The following is a 17,379-nucleotide window of genomic DNA, read 5'->3' on the forward strand; positions in this document are numbered from 1 at the left end:
TTTTCGCTACTGTATGGTACAAAAGATAGGTCAAGCAAGGACTGCTTCATTTGGATTCAATTGACAATCAGATTTAAACATATGAAATGTTGTTCATTTGATTTAACGTACTCCCTCCGTCACATGAAATGTATCTTAGATTGTCAAAGATGTCTATTACATCAAAATTTTGACAAATCTAAGATAAATTTTATGAAAAGGAGGAAGTAGCACCGTATAGCAACAGAAGGTCTTTGTGCTAGTCTCTTCAAGAAAACGGTAACAACATGTTTCTATAGAAGTAAATTACGGATCTTGCACACTATACGAACTTGATAAAGGTTGCACACCTGCCATAAGAAAACACTCTATTTATTACATCGAACACAATGCGTAAACTTGATAAGCTCTCGTCTGGTTTGATCAACAGCGGCCGGGGATGAATCCAACCTTCTCTGCACGAACATCATACACCATCTCCGCCCCCTCCTGTGCCAAGGTGCCGATGACCGCCGAGACCCCAGGAGGGAAGGACCACACAGGCGAGGCGAACGCGAGGCATCCCACAGAGAAGGGGTTGTCACGTTCCTGGAAGTACATCGCCACAGGTATACCAAGGACCATGCTCACCCCATTGTCGAACCTGAGATACACCGTTGGTGCACCAAACGACCTTAGACCAGTGAAGTTGTAGCAAGTGTCGAGAATACCCATGGGCGGTGCTGCAGGGTAGCGTTCCATTTGCGCCTTGAACTGGTCACGGAGAGCCGCGTAAGTCTCAGGCTTCAGGTAGGTGAATGTGGAGTGCAGTGCGATCACTGCATCACCTGCAGGGATCGGGATGTGCGGACCACCATTGCTTAGGTCTAGACCGGCGAGCCGAACTAAGTACATGTTGGGAAGGGCAGTGTTGCTCCGTAGGGCGATGTAGCTCACGTTGCCTTCAGGGCGTGGTGCCCCGATGGAGAGGAAGCCCTGGTCGACCGACAGTTCAGATGGTAGGCAGTAGGAGAAGGCCACCGTGTCCGGAGCCGAAGGAGCTCGATACGCAAGAGAGTGCTTGTCCCTGCTAAGATCGAGAAGGCCAGATGAACTGTCAGTCGTAGTAGCACCCATCTCGAGGCATGTGACCCTGAAGTTTTCCAGGGTGGTGATTGGTGTCGACTGCGATAGTGTGAGTGTGTCTGTCACCACTGCAGCGCCATATTGCACGACGCCCTTATCTTTCACAATGACGGAGCAGGTGGATCCAGTAGTACAATTTCGGAGCGGACAGTCTGGCGACCCACATGGGACTGGGGCGATGGAGGAAGACTGGGACTGGTCGAAAGCTGGGATGTTACATGTTGAGTCTCCACATGGCTTGCATTGGATAAATGTTTGCCCACCCGACCCGATATTGAATCCCACGGTGAGGTTCTGCACCGGGGTGCCGTAGCCGATGACAATGTGGTACTCAGATTCCCATGTGCTCGGGGTACTACCGGGGCGATTGCCCGTGACGGGGACCGTGAAGAGCGAGTGTAGCCGTCTTTCGTCGTTTTGGAGGGCCGATAACCTGTTTCGCTTCCCGGCGGGACCGAGGGGCGAGCATTGGCTCATCCGATGCACTACGGGCAACCATGATCCTGCGATCCTACCGCCATCTCCTGAAAATATAAACATGTAATTAAGTTCGGTGCATGGGGAACAATAGATTAATCTTAAACAGACTAATCAATAAAATATTTCTTGTGCAATTAGGGATCATGGAATTACCATAAGGAACGGTAGAGCAGTACGTCATCGCCTGTGATGGACGGCGTGCACCAGATGAGGAGCGGTGAACGAAATGCCTGCCGCCATGGGTGCGGGTGGTGTAGCTGGTGGTGGAGCTGCCGGGACAAGGAGCAATGAGAAGAACAAGGAGAAGCAGGAACAAGGAGGAATTGGCTAATGAAGCCATTGGTACTGTTTCTTGTGTAACTTCTGTTCCGTGTACTAGCTGCACTACTGAGTACTGATACGTACATACATATCCTATTTATATACATCCATCCATGTAGGGTTGGACCCCAAGTTCCTAATTTTCATTGGAGAGCAAGCTGTTGCCCCGAACTGATCGATGGCGACTGATCGATGATGGGTATCGACGTTCATGGCGACTCCCTTGTTTAGTAATGTTCCTTCGTTCAGCCCAAAGCTAATTAAGTTGTCTCGTGCATATGGAAAACCGGGTGATTGGAATTAACGCCTGCCAGAACCTGCAAAGAAACTGCTACTCCACTACAGAAGAAACGGAGACACATGCACTTGGCAAATGGCAGCTCTCGTGTTTTTTCGTCAAAAAAAAAATGTCAACTCGACGGTGCCATCGTCTTTCATGGTGGATCGCATCATTGAGTTGTGGATCGTTCTCGTCATCACCCCCGCGGCATCAAGGGTGGAATACAGATGATGGATGATAGAAGGAGAAGGCACATAATTTTTGGAACCTTCGCTCTTCAAATCTTTGTTTGACACTGGTGGAAAAAGGGGCTTTGGTCGCGGTTGGCAACTGCCATTAGTCGCGGTGGCGCAACCGCGACCAAAGTAGCGCGACTAAAGGCCCCCCCCTTTAGTCGCGGTTCCTTACGAACCGCGACTAAAGGCCCGTCCACGTGGGCCGCAGGCGGCGCCAGGGCGGAGGACCTTTAGTCGCGGTTCTTCCGGCCAACCGCGACTAAAGGCCTCCGCAGGGTTTAGGGTTTAGCCCCCCTCCCCCTAAATCTGGTTTCTTTTTAATTTGTATTATTTTATTTCTTTTGGGTTTTAATTTTGAAGGAGTTTCACATATTCTACGGTACTGTATACATACATGCATATGAATGTACAATTTCAAACAAATTTGAAATTAGAACCAAAAAGAATTCAAGAGGAATATACAATATATATTTAAAATATTCTTGTGTTTCTCAAAGTACGGAGCCACCAAGCTGGAATTGGTCAGAACTGTGTGGTGTGCTTCAGTCAGAGAATGGCCGTCCATACATATCATTGATTTCCTTCCGATCGTGCATTTTCCACTTAGTCTCCCCTCGTGCCGCGATTGAGGAAGACCAATCGGCTTAAGGTCAGGAACAAAGTCAACACAAAACTCAATTACCTCCTCATTTCCATAGCCCTTGGCGATGCTTCCTTCCGGCCTAGCACGGTTACGAACATATTTCTTTAATACTCCCATGAACCTCTCGAAGGGGAACATATTGTGTAGAAATACAGGACCGAGAATGGAAATCTCATCGACTAGGTGAACCAGGAGGTGCGTCATAATATTGAAGAAGGATGGCGGGAACACCAACTCGAAACCGACAAGACATTGGATCACATCGTTACGTAACCGTGGTAGAACTTCGGATTGATTACCTTCGAGAGATTGCATTGAGGAATGCACATAGCTTCACAATGGCTACTCGAACATTTTCCGGCAGGAGCCCCCTCAAAGCAATCGGAAGCAATTGCGTCATAATCACGTGGCAGTCGTGAGACTTCAGGTTTTGGAACTTTTTCTCCGCCATGTTGATTATTCCCTTTATATTGGACGAGAATCTGACGGGACCTTCATACTGCTCAGGCATTCAAAAAAGATGACCTTCTCTTCTTTGGTCAGAGCGTAGCTGGCACGACCTTGAAACCGTTCCGGATGCCGGTCATCAGGGTCTTTCAAACTTTGCTGGTCCTGCCGTGCTTCCTTTGTATCATTTGACTTCCCATACACGCCCAAGAAGCTTAGGATGTTCACGCAAATATTCTTCGTAACGTGCATCACGTCGATTGCAGAAGCGGACTTCTAGGACTTTCCAATATTCTAGCTCCCGGAATATAGATTTCTTCTTCCACATGGCTACGTGCCCGTCAGCTCCCTTCGGAATTGATTGTCCGCCGGGACCCTTTCCAAAGATGACTTTCAAATCCTTGACCATATCAAATACCTCAGCACCGAGTGTGTTCCGCAGGCTTCGGCCGGTGATCTGCCTTGCCGTTGTAATGCTTGCCTTTCTTTCTTCTTGGATGACCTTTCGGAAGAAATCGACGATGCCCAAGGTACACGTTCTTCTTACAATTTGGCAAATGTACACTTTCGGTCTCATGTAAGCGGTGCGTGCATGCATTGTATCCCTTATTTGACGAGTCCCGAAAGGTTACTAAGAGCAGGCCAATCGTTGATGGTTACGAAAAGCAACGCTCGTAGGTCAAATTCCTCTTCTTTGTGCTCATCCCACACACGGACACCAGGTCTGCCCCACAGCTGTAAAAGTTCATCAACTAATGGCCTTAGGTACACATCGATGTCGTTGCCGGGTTGCTTCGGACCTTGGATGAGCACGGGCATCATAATGAACTTCCGCTTCATGCACAACCAAGGAGGAAGGCTGTAGATGCATAGAGTCACGGGCCAGGTACTATGGCTGGAGCTCTGCTCGCCAAAAGGATTCATGCCATCCGTACTTAGACCAAATCTTATGTTCCTTGCGTCAGCTGCAAAATCTTTGAACTCTCTGTCGATCTTTCTCCATTGCGTTCCATCTGCGGGGTGTCTCAACTCCCCGTCCGACTTACGGTCCTCTTTGTGCCATCGCAACAACTTGGCATGCTCTTTGTTCCCGAACGGACGTTTCAACCGTGGTATTATAGGAGCATACCACATCACCTTGGCGGGAACCCTCTTCCTGGGTTTCGGCCCTCAACATCGTCACCGGGGTCATCGCCTCGATCTTATAACGCAATGCGGTGCATACCGGGCATTCATTCAAATTCTCGTATTCACCGCGGTAGAGGATGCGATCGTTGATGCATGCATGTATCTTCAGAACCTCTAAACCTAGAGGGCAGACAACCTTCTTTGCTTCGTATGTAGTGGCGGGCAACTCGTTATTCTTTGGAAACATATTCTTCAACATTTTCAGCAAGTTTTCAAATGCCGAGTTAGCTACACCTGCCTGTGCCTTCCATCTCAGCAAATCCAGTGTGCAGCCCAGCTTTTTCAGACCATCATCGCATCCGGGGTACAGCGCCTTCCTGTGATCCTCTAACATGCGATCCAAATTCTCCCTCTCTTTTTCAGTTTCGCAGCGTCTCCGTGCATCGGCAATGGTCCGACCAAGATCATCAACGGGATCATCACGTGCCTCTTCTTCACCTTCCCCTTCACCTTCCCCTTCACCTTCAGCATCCTCCATGAAAGTATCACCGAAATGAGCAAGATAGCTTTCATCGATGAAATCATCCCCTTCTTCATCTTCTTCCATTATAACCCCTCTTTCTCCATGCTTGGTCCAACAATTATAGCTTGGCATGAAACCGTGCCGAAGCAGGTGCATGTGAACATCTCGTGAGGAAGAGTAACCATTCTGATTCTTACATTTAACACATGGACAGATAACAAAACCCCCCTGCTTGTTCGCATTGGCCACTACGAGGAAATCTTTCAAACCCGCACTTGAACTCGCCGGAGAGTCGGTTACCGTACATCCATTGTCGATTCATCTGCATTATTATAATATAAAATATATAATTAACCATCATGCATTTGTTAAACTAACTAGCTACAAACAATATAAATTAAACAATGAACTACACACACATGCACATTTTATCAACGACACATCAAAGGTTCAAGTTGCTAACCGCGATCGAGGAGGAAAAAATAAATGAGAAAGCTCAAGTGTGGCTCCAACACTTCATATCATGTTTGTTTCATGCTCTTGGGGCATTTCATCAAACACCTTATGTGCATAAGAGGAACCAAAAGCAAACCTAACACCCACTTGTGAAGCTTGTGAAGAGAATGGCACCAAATGGCTAAGTGTTGGCTGCTTGGGTGGGTATATATAGGGGAGGGGCTTTAGTCCCGGTTGGCACTGACCAACCGCGACTAAAGGCCTTCGGGCACCTGTTAGTCGCGGTTGGCCCGGCCAACCGCGACTCAGCCCCACGTGCACCGGCTGGCCACCGAGCGCCCTGGGCCCAGAGCCTTTGGTCGCGGTTCGCCTCCCGAACCGCGACTAAAGGTACCATTAGTCGCGGTTCCTGCAGCATCGCGACTTATGGGGCTCACCCGAAGCCTGTTTTTCCACCAGTGTGAGGCTGTTGATGTCCCCCATCCAACAATTAAGATCATTTTGGTGATGTGGAGCTTAGAAAAAAAACATGTGTTTTTGTTTCAGGATATAATAACTAGCCGCACAAATACGCATACAATATCTTGTATCCCTTGCAATTATTACAAATAATCTTCTAATGTCTTGTTGACATGTATTACTCCCTGCATCCTAAAATATTTTGCGTATAATTTTCAGTTGAAGTCAATTTGTATAAATCAGTACGAATGATTTGTGTTTTGGGATGTGCAAAATTGATGGAATTGTGCATCTGAAATGGTGAAACAGTGCAGCTTTTGAAACCTCCAATATTTGCCACTTTTATGTAGACTAGAATACAATGTACTTTACCTTGAGATTTTACACATTACTAGCATACATCATTCACTACATCTAGAATTACTTTCAAAATTTTGAAAATTTTAAATATTTCATAGGTTAAAAAAAACACGACCCATGTAGCTCGGTCTCCATTTGAGGTTTTGTTGTATAATTGTCATAACTTGTTGCACAGGCAATGTTCTATAGTGCTTCCTCTTAACAAATGGCTGCTCTAATTTGTTCTGTAGAAAAGCAGTTATGAAAGTCCATGGTGTCGTTGTCATTCATGGTGATATTGTCATGGTGTTTTTGATTTTTCTCGTTGTCAATGATGGACGCATGATGGAGAAGGCACATGTTTTTGGAACTTAGCTAACTGGGCGTACGTTAACAACTATCTTTAGTCCTCAAATTTTGTTTGAGGCTGTTGTTTTCTTTCCATCAATGGGATATATTCTTTTTAAGAGTGAAAATTTTGTACCATATTTTTATAAGAGGCAACAATTTAAACTACAAGACTCTGGATCCTGCGGCATGTGAAAAAAAAAATGGAAAGAAACAAACTCCCAGCAATCTCACACGTTACCTGTTCCTAACCCTATCAATCCCTACCGATCATGTTGTCTTCCATTGTAATAAACTTAGTCTTTTTCAGGTGATGCAATAAACCTTAGTAATAAACTTAATTAGGCCGCATGGTATAGTGAAGATGTCAAGAGAAATGGAAATTGCAATTTCAGAAATAAGGTTACACCAATAATAAGTTAAGCATGTGTTGCTTCTTATTACATCGACACGGCCGATAGTAAAATGAGATGTTCTTAACGATTTGATCAGTCGCAGCGGTTGGAGACAAACCCAACCTTCTCAGCACGAACGTCATACACCACCTCTGTCATCTCCTGCGCCAGGGTGCCGATGATCACCGCGACCCCGGGCGGGAATTCATACGCCGGATTGGCGAACGCGAGGCAGCCCAAAGACCTGTTGTCACGGCGATGGAAGTACATCTTCTGCCTGACACCGAGTTCCAGACTCACTTCGCCGGCAAATCTTAGTGTGATGGTTGGCACGGAGATGTCGCTCAGGCCGGTAAAATCATAGCACGTGTCGAGGACACCCAGCCGCGGCGCCAACTGATACTGCGCCATTTGCGACCTGAAATACTTGCGGAGAGCAGCGTAAGGCTCGTACACCATATAAGTGAAGGTGGTGCCCACCGCGATTAGCGCGTCACCGGCAGGGATTGGAATGTCAGGCCCATCAATGCTTAAGCCTAGCCCAACGAGCCTGACCAAATACGATTTGGGAAAGACAGCGTTTCTCCGTAGTGCGGTGTATGTCATGTTGCCTTCTGGACGGGGTGCGCCGATGGAGAGGAAGCCCTGGGTCTCTGTTAGAGACGGCAGGCAGTAGGAGAAAGCCACCGTGTCCGGAGACAAAGGAGCTCGCGATGCCAGCGAGTGGATGTCCCGGCTGAGATCGAGAATGCCAGATGAGCTGTCTGACGTCCTTGTGCCCATCAACAAGCAGTTGGCCCTCACGTTGCGCATGGTGGTCGGCGGCGACCATGGGAGCGTGATCACGTCTGTCACGACGGTCATACTTGGTAGCACGACGCCGTTTCCATTCACCGTGGTGGCGGTGCAGTTGGGCCCGGAGCATGTTTTCAATGGGCACTCTGGCGACCCGCACGAGACTTGGGCGATGGAGGAGGACTGGGACGGGTCGAAGGCTGGGACATCGCATGCTGTGCCGCACGGCTTGCACTGGAGAAATGTGGGTCCGTAATCTCTGGTGTTAAACCCCACGCTAAGGTTCTGCGCCGGAGTGCCGTAGCCGATGACGACGTGGTACTCGGCCTCAGATAAGCTCGGGAGATCATTGAGGGGTGTGCGGGTCACCGGAAGAGAGTTGGGTGGCACTGCCTGGGAGTCCCAAGTGGAGCTGCCAGGGCGAGGAGCGAGAAGAAGAACAAACATAGTTAGCAGACGCAAGTGCGTGGAGGAAATGGCTAATGAAGCCATTGATATTTAGAGTTTTGTATCCTACTGCGCAAGTGATACGGTGTAGAAGATCGTACTACTGCTATATATAGTGATGAACTGATGATTGATAGTGGGGCAAATGGTTGTTATACTTGTGATATCTATATGTTCCATCGTTCAGCCCAAAGCTAATTGCCGTGTACAGCTAATACAGTTCCTAAACAACAATTGTCTGCTACATATGGAAAATATGATGACAAAGATCAACGCCGGAAACTGCAGTGGAATTGACAGAAGAGACATAGGCACATGGCCTCTTTCCTGTGGTTTTAGCGAAAATGTATAATCAACTCCATGATTTCATTGCCGTTCTTGGCATTCTCACCAAGGTGTTGTTGTTGATCTTTCTCGTCGTGATCCCCAGGGCATCAACTGTGGAGAACCAACCATGAATGCCTGATCGAGAAGGCTGGTTTTTTTACACATGACATAGAGCTTTAGTACGGAGTATATCGATTCATAAGGATTACCTGATGTAGGCGATAGAGCAGCCAAGACCAGAGGTAGGATCAGCTGAGGCAGTTTGAATGTTTGCAAAGAAGAATTGATTAGGTGACTGTTAGTTCATCAATCATCTCTTTATGTTTTCGTGTTCAAATTTAATATTTTACTTAGTGTTAATAAAACCAGATGATCCCTTAACTACTTCATGAATTGAGGTGCTTTTTCATAACAAAAGTGACTTTATTATGCATTAAGGTTGCAATTGTAGGATTTTCCATTCTTCAGTAACCAGTATCCAGTTCGTGATTTGTCACTCCAAAACAAGTTTGACGCACACCCGTCGGAGACAGCTTTGAAGAATTGCAGGAAGGACCGCCAACAACCATAATCTAACTTCAAACCTCTAAAATCTAGAATAAACATGTCAACTTTTGACAACCACATAACCATTCCAAAAAAATATAATATTGTTCACAACAACAACAAAAATACCTTGCTAAAACAGGTAACATATGAACGAAAAGTCAACACAATACTTCAACAAGAAGGCAGAAGCATAAACGAACAGGCAATAGTACACACACAGCAAGTCATAATATGGACCTCAAAGGTAGTACAGTTTGATCAGTAGTTACAACAGGGAAGGAAAAGCAGCAATAACTCTCTCTCACAAACAAGTGTACTCCGATGATCAAATGTGCTAACGCCCATTTGGTTAAGAGCAGACAATGACACATCGCTATATATATCGTCAGAGAAATCAGCATAGCATTTGTTTTCCAAATGGGCGTATATCCCAGCCTCTCCATCGAAACAATGCATATGGATGGATCAGCATAGCACATATCTAGTGAAAAAAAGAGCACTGCCCTGTCTCAGAAATTGAAACCACTAATTGTTGCGAAAATTGTTGTGAGTACTAAAATTTCGATGAGAAAACAGACTTATAATATATGATCAGATTGTCAGACACATGGAGCCAATGGAGAAAGATGTCACCCGCCTAATTCCTCACGGGGTGACGATCAAATAAAATTAGTGTTACATGTAAATATGCTGCGTACTATTATTGTGGAATATGTACCTGTGACGTGTCTTCAAAATTTGGATCCTCCTATTTGTCAAAACTGATTTCTCCTCTACTAAATTATCGAGCTAGCTGATGTACATACACTTTGCCCTGAATTGGAGAAGAGGAATATGGCCGGGAACCAGAAGAACGTCCAGAGTACATTCGTTGATGGCTCTTAAGATGCTCAATCCCGTGTCTTCTAAGAGCATTTGGATTGACACCTGCCTTATGAGCAGCAATTACTCCAATTGCTTCCCAGTAGTTCTGAACATTCAGCTGCAAGGAAAAAAAATGACGTCACTAAGAATAGTGTATCAGAAATAGGACTTATAGAAAGATTATCAAGATATATTACATACCGCTTCTATACCGAATTTATCTGGGGTATCATCAAGGACTGTCTCATTTTCCTGAACACTAATGATCAAGGGCTGCACAATTACAAAAATAGTTACCTAATTGTGCAACATAACGATACAAAATGAATAGCTACATGGTTCTATAATTAGCTTCACAAATTATTGTGCCATTCATCAATCAAATAATTTAAGCTACATATATACATACTATATTGCAGTTGTAATTGAAGTGGCAAAGTAGACAATCAGTAATATGCACACAACAAGTCTACCTTGTTCTTTCTTGCAGTATGAGCAAAAGCAAGAGTACCATCACCTCCACAGGCGTCTTTTGGAATAATCACGCTATCGATATCACTAGCCACTATGCAGCCATTGTCCAAGGTTCCAAGCCTCCTCGTCACATACTGTGGAGCACTGCTTAACCCCGCAAGCACACACGGTAGAAAGGTATAACCAATCTGTTAAGAAAATGTCAACAAGGGTCAACGAAGAAACAAGATATAAGACTAATCACCACTACTTGCTGCTTAGTTTGACACTCGAGTTCTGCCACTGTTGTTCATCACTAAGAATATCACCTGTAAATATTTAATTCAATTTTGTACAAGCAATTCAGTCAAGGATATAGATACCTCTTCTGCAGCAGATCTCGGGGACAGTGATGGGCTGATTGGTGGGGGTAACACCGCAGGAGCGTGAGCAGCAGGGATTTTGAATTCTTTCACAATTAGGTGACTGATGATTGCTTCAACTCCTGCTAACAGATCAACTCCCTGCATACATCAATATCACCACACCGACGCGCGGTCAACAGCATACGAAGCTGAGAAGGTGACATGCATATTTCGATTTTTGCTACAAAATACATCCATGAAAAAAAGAGCATGTGTTTCCGTGACAATTACAAGCTCAGCATATTTCAGCGAAATAAAAAACGGCGATAGCTTTCACATGTATGGAGAAGGTAGGTACCATTCTAACATATAATGCAGAGAAATGAAAGGGCAAAAGCGAAACAAGATGCAGCCAGTAAAATACCTTTCCTTCGCGATAACAGTCTGAATCATCCGGATCGTCATCCGGAAAGCGCGCAACGACCGCCACAGCGTTCACGCCGGAATGTTTCACTAGCGCGTCCACCGCCCTCAACAGAGAACCGGAGTTCCCAACACTCCCCGTCGACTTCCCGCATTTCGGATCGAACCATGTCTTGATCTGCTCCATGCAATCAAAGTTTAGTAGGCTCCCGAGTAATCAAGTTTGTTTTTTTCCTAACAACTCCGTCAACAATAGATGAATAGAATGCGCATGCACCTCCAGAGGGGCATCTGTGACAGCGTACTCGACCACGGGGAGGCCGAGCGAGGCCCTCGCGGCATCCGCGGCCTGCAGGTGGCGGAGCCGGAGCTCCTCCTCGATGCCGGCGTCCAGCACCAAGCCTACCTAGGTGAAATCAGTCGGTCACGAGTTGCATCAAACTGCTCTTTGCTGGTGTGTGAGATCGATGAGCCTGGTGAGCAGTCATCAACAATGTGGCAGTGTAGCACTGACCTTGTTTTGGTGGACTGGTTGAAGAGCCCAGGCGCCCTCGGCGAACCTGTCGAGCGCGTATCCCTCCACGTACAGCGCGTTGGGCATCGGCCAGTACAGCATCGCGGCGTTGAGCACCTAGTGTGTGGGAGTGGAAGCCTCAGCATGCGAGAAAGCGAATTCCAACGGAGCAATGGCCACACAAACCAGAGATAAACTTACATTGGGGTGTGATATGACGCAGTCGGCGACGGCGGCGAGGGCGCGCGCCACGGGCAGGGCGTCGCCGGCGAAGCCCCCGACGGCGGCGCCGACGCCCGTGGGGATCACCAGGACGGACGTGTACGGCCTCCTGAAGCTCGGGCTCCGCGCGTCGGCGGAAGGGGATACGGAATGTGCCCGGGCACGGCGGCGCGGCGGCGGTAGGCGAGCGGGGAGGCCCAACGGCCGCGCGAGATGAAGCGCCATTGTTTTACCGGAGCTTGCGCGGGTGAAGCGCAGAGAGAAGGATAAGGTTGGACCAACCGGGCTGCGGTAGCCCGGCCCATCCATGAGTCGGACCATTGGGCTGCTTTCCTGGGCCTCCCTTCGGCCCGTCTTCCCTGTAGATTTCCCACCATGAAGGCTCGATGGATCGCCTTCAGAAAAACAAAAACGACGACGCGCCCACCATGAACAGATCACAGAGCAGAGCACAGCTGCCTCTGTTTCTACTGGCAATTCCTCTGAAAGTTCTACGTACGCGGCTTTGCGCGGAACGAGGAAACATATATATATCAACAAGGCAGATATGCCATGCAAGGCGAAGAATATCCACCACCCATCATCGACCAATCATCAGTTCACATGAAAAAAAAGTTTATCAGTTCTTGAAACTCTATATATACGGAAACAATCCTCCCTACGACATATAAACTTGCAGTATACAACTTATATACATGCAAATATCAATGGCGTCAGCCGTTCCCTCTGTGCGCTTGTGCCTGCTGCTTCCGCTTGTTCTTCTTCTCGGCAGCTCCTTCATCCGCCCATCCGTGGCACGCACATCCCGCTCGATCATACATTCCGGTAAAGTACGTTAACTACGTAGTAGCTGAAAAGCGACATTTTCTATACTCCGTCCGTAACGTTGATATTCAGGGTGGCAGGACTTACCCGCAATGCCTACATCAAAAGAAATTTTCATACATATAGTGTACAAGCACATACACCGATATACCCTCGCGCGTGCACATAGTGGGTTAGTGTAGCTACGGTTTAATGTCCATTCACGTTTGACTAACATGTCTACATTTTTTCTAGGAGATGGCGGTGGAATAGCGAGGCAGCTGCCGGTGCCGGCGGGAGCGAACCCTTCCGGTGATAAACCGAGCGCGTGTTAACACATATGCTATGTTTTTTGCTTATTCATGTGTGTTTCTTCTCGAGTTCACTGACTAACTAGGTCTGTTCTGCAGGGGATGGTGGCGGAATAGAGAGGCCGCTGCGTGGAGCGAATCCTTCCACTCCTATGGGTGAACTACCTTCCGAAAACTAAGCTACTATATTACTTAGTGCAAGATAAATTTGAACTGTTATGTTGTTTATGCACACAGAGTGAGTTAGTGTACATATGCTTTGAAGTTCATTTGCATTGACTGATACTTCTAGATTTTGTAGGAGATGGCGGTGGGATAGCCAGGCCGGTGCCCGGAGTGAACCCTTCTGGTAAATCATCTTGCATTTAGATATGAAATAATTTTGTTTATGATTTCATGTTTTCCCTGAGCTTTCACTAATTAACTCTATATCGATCGTCTAGGGGATGGAGGCGGAATAGAAAGGCCACTGTATGGAGCAAATCCTTCAATTCCTACAGGTGAACTACTTGCAATAATCCTTCTACGTGGAGCATCCCTCAGGGTGTCTTGATCACATCCATTCGTCGCATATAACCACGAATGAAAATAACATACTATATTACTTAGTGCAAGATATGTCTTGATTTTGTAGGAGATGGTGGTGGGATAGCAAGACCACTACCCGGAGTGAACCCTTCTGGTAAATCATCTTGTGTAGATATATGAAATAATTTTATTTGTACTTTACCCCTGAGATTTCACTAATTAACTCCAAATTTTATAGGGTATGGAGGCAAAATAGAGAGGCCACTCCATGGGGCGAATCCTCCCATTCCTAAGGGTGAACTATCTTGCATTAATCCCTCCAATGGAAACATTCCCCACCGTTTCTTGATCACATGAAAACTTATCGCATATGCCCATAGAAAAAATAAGCTATTAAATTACTTAGTGCAAGAACAAAATGAACTACCACTTATATTTTGAAGTTCTTTCAACAGGACTAACATGTCTACATTTTGTAGGAGATGGTGGTGCAATAGCAAGGCCGTTGTTGAGAGAAAACCCTTCAAGACCTCGTGGTAAATTACCTTCCGCTGATATATATGAATTCATTTTGTTTTTGTTTGTATGTTTCCTAGAGTGGGACTGATTGGATTGGTATTTTGTAGGTGATGGAGGTGGAATAGAAAGGCCATTGTATGGAGCGAATCCTTCCATTCCTACAGGTGAACTACCTTCCATTAGTTCCTCTAACAGAAGCATCCCTACTACTATCCTAAACACATGCATACTTATCACATATATATGCCTACAAAATAAATAAGATACTATATAACTTAGTGTTCAAGATAAAAATCAAGCTACTATATTTGCTATGCATAGAGAACGAGTTAGTGTACCTATGGTTTGAAGTTCATTCTCTTTGACTAATATGTATACATTTGGTAGGAGATGGTGGGGGGATAGCAAGGCCACTGCCGGGAGCAAACCCTTCTAACCCTTCTGGTAAATTACCTTGTGCTGATACAGATGAGATCATTTTTTAATGTTTCCCTGAGTAGTCACTGAATAAGTCGGTATTATTTAGGTGATGGGGGTGGAATTGAAAGGCCACTACATGGAGATAATCCTTCCATTCCTACGGGTGAACTACCATGCATTAATTCTTCTAATGGAAGCATTCACAGTAGTGTGCCCATCACATGCATGCTTATCTCATATGCACGCAATAGAAAAACAAGATACCACATTACTTAGTGTGCAAAATAAAAATTTAGCTATTCCTTCTCCACACAAAGAGAGTTTGTGTTCCAATGGTTCGAAGTTCATTCGCATTGACTAAGATGTCTATATTTTGTAGGAGATGGAGGTGAGATAGCAAAACCGCTCCCTGGATTAAACCGGCCTTCTGGTAAATTACCTAGCACTGATACACATGAAATCATTTTGTTTTATGTCTGTATATTTCATGGAGTGCTCATTGATTAACTTGGTATTATGTAGGTGATGGAGGCGGAATAGAAAGGCCACTGCATGGAGTGAATCCTTCCATCCCTACGGGTGAACTACTTTGAATTAACATCTTTAACAGAAGCATCCCACATAGTGTCTTGATTTATATTGGAAAATAAATACATTTATGATTATATATGCGCCAAGCAGTGGATTTATTGATTTCTACATTGTTAGGAGGGGGCGGTGGAATACAAAGACCTCTTCTACCTCCACCATCCATCCCCACGGGTAAGGTTCAGTGCATCAAATCTGTAGGATAACGTTGCATAGAAAACAAAAATTTTCCTACCGCGAACACGCAATCCAAGCCAAGATGCAATCTAGAAGATGGTAGCAACGAGGGGATATCGAGTCTCACCCTTGAAGAGATTCCAAAGCCTACAAGATGAGGCTCTTGTTGCTGCGGTAGACGTTCACTTGCCGCTTGCAAAAGCGCGTAGAAGATCTTGATCACGATCGCTTCCGGCGCCACGAACGGGCAGCACCTCCGTACTCGGTCACACGTTCGGTTGTTGATGAAGACGACGTCCACCTCCCCGTTCCGGCGGGCAGCGGAAGTAGTAGCTCCTCTTGAATCCGACAGCACGACGGCGTGGTGTCGGTGGTGGTGGTGAAGTCCGGCGGAGCTTCGCTAAGCGTGCGGGAACTATAGAGGAGAGAGGGGCGGCTAGGGTTTGGGAGGGGGGCGCCGGCCATCTAGTGGTGCGGCCACCTTGTGGTGCTTGGGGTGGCCAGCCCCCTCCCCTTGGCCCCTCATTATATAGGTGGAACCCCAAGAGGTGGTGTCCAAGTCTTCGAATAAGACCCGAACCAAAAACCTTCCATAGGAGGGGGGAAACCTAGCCAAGCTAGGACTCCCACCAAGGTGGGAGTTCCACCTCCCATGTGGGGGGTGGCCGGCCCCCTAAGGGGAGTCCACTTGGGACTCCTCCCCCACTAGGGTTGGCCGGCCATGGAGGTGGAGTCCCATGTGGACTCCACCTTCCTTGGTGGTTTCTTCCGGACTTTTCTAGAACCTTCTAGAACCTTCCATAGAACCTTCCGCGACATTTTATTCACATAAAATGACATCCTATATATGAATCTTATTCTCCGGACCATTCCGGAACTCCTCGTGATGTCCGGGATCTCATCCGGGACTCCGAACAAATATTCGAACTCCATTCCATATTCAAGTTCTACCATTTCAACATCCAACTTTAAGTGTGTCACCCTACGGTTCGTGAACTATGTGGACATGGTTGAGTACTCACTCCGACCAATAACCAATAGCGGGATCTGGAGATCCATAATGGCTCCCACATATTCAACGATAACTTTAGTGATCGAATGAACCATTCACATACGATACCAATTCCCTTTGTCACGCGATATTTTACTTGTCCGAGGTTTGATCTTCGGTATCACTCTATACCTTGTTCAACCTCGTCTCCTGACAAGTACTCTTTACTCGTACCGTGGTATGTGGTCTCTTATGAACTTATTCATATGCTTGCAAGACATTAGAAGACATTCCACCGAGAGGGCCCAGAGTATATCTATCCGTCATCGGGATGGACAAATCCCACTGTTGATCCATATGCCTCAACTCATACTTTCCGGATACTTAATCCCACCTTTATAACCACCCATTTACGCAGTGGCGTTTGATGTAATCAAAGTACCTTTCCGGTATAAGTGATTTACATGATCTCATGGTCATAAGGACTAGGTAACTATGTATCGAAAGCTTATAGCAAATAACTTAATGACGAGATCTTATGCTACGCTTAATTGGGTGTGTCCATTACATCATTCATATAATGATATAACCTTGTTATTAATAACATCCAATGTTCATGATTATGAAACTAATCATCCATTAATCAACAAGCTAGTTTAAGAGGCATACTAGGGACTTCTTGTTTGTCTACATATCACACATGTACTAATGTTTCGGTTAATACAATTATAGCATGATATATAAACATTTATCATAAACATGAAGATATAAATAATAACCACTTTATTATTGCCTCTAGGGCATATCTCCTTCGAGTCTCCCACTTGCACTAGAGTCAATAATCTAGTTTACATTTGTAAAGATATAACACCTTGGCCTTCCGGTGCTTTATCATGTATTGCTCACGGGAGAGGTTTTTAGTC

The 17,379-nt window shown here is 46.0% G+C and overlaps 3 protein-coding genes across 4 annotated transcripts; all 3 read right to left on the minus strand.

The window, feature by feature from the left end:
• Window positions 1–402: 402 nt before the first annotated feature.
• LOC124664474 (aspartyl protease family protein At5g10770-like) lies at window positions 403–1,581 on the minus strand. The gene has a single exon (XM_047201990.1). It carries the CDS (start codon window positions 1,579–1,581, stop codon window positions 403–405), a length of 1,179 nt encoding a protein of 392 aa, XP_047057946.1.
• A 5,535-nt stretch (window positions 1,582–7,116) lies between these two features.
• Window positions 7,117–8,446, minus strand: LOC124664475 (aspartyl protease AED1-like). The gene has a single exon (XM_047201991.1). It carries the CDS (start codon window positions 8,444–8,446, stop codon window positions 7,253–7,255), a length of 1,194 nt encoding a protein of 397 aa, XP_047057947.1. The 3' UTR covers window positions 7,117–7,252.
• A 1,037-nt stretch (window positions 8,447–9,483) lies between these two features.
• LOC124665405 (uncharacterized lipoprotein syc1174_c-like) lies at window positions 9,484–12,343 on the minus strand. Of its 2 annotated transcripts, XR_006990556.1 has the most exons (9): window positions 12,098–12,343; window positions 11,897–12,013; window positions 11,660–11,788; window positions 11,384–11,560; window positions 10,978–11,118; window positions 10,615–10,803; window positions 10,343–10,414; window positions 9,996–10,259; window positions 9,484–9,758 (listed from the first exon to the last, which is right to left on the minus strand). XR_006990556.1 is itself a non-coding variant. In XM_047202820.1 (8 exons), exons 1-8 carry the CDS (start codon window positions 12,341–12,343, stop codon window positions 10,059–10,061), a joined length of 1,272 nt encoding a protein of 423 aa, XP_047058776.1. In that variant the 3' UTR covers window positions 9,862–10,058. The 2 variants fall into 2 exon arrangements, 1 of the variants encoding a protein (XP_047058776.1); XM_047202820.1 differs by lacking the exon at window positions 9,484–9,758 and having other exon boundaries at window positions 9,862–10,259.
• Window positions 12,344–17,379: the final 5,036 nt, after the last annotated feature.

The sequence above is a fragment of the Lolium rigidum genome, chromosome 6 (assembly GCF_022539505.1).
Source record: "Lolium rigidum isolate FL_2022 chromosome 6, APGP_CSIRO_Lrig_0.1, whole genome shotgun sequence".
NCBI lineage: Eukaryota > Viridiplantae > Streptophyta > Magnoliopsida > Poales > Poaceae > Lolium > Lolium rigidum.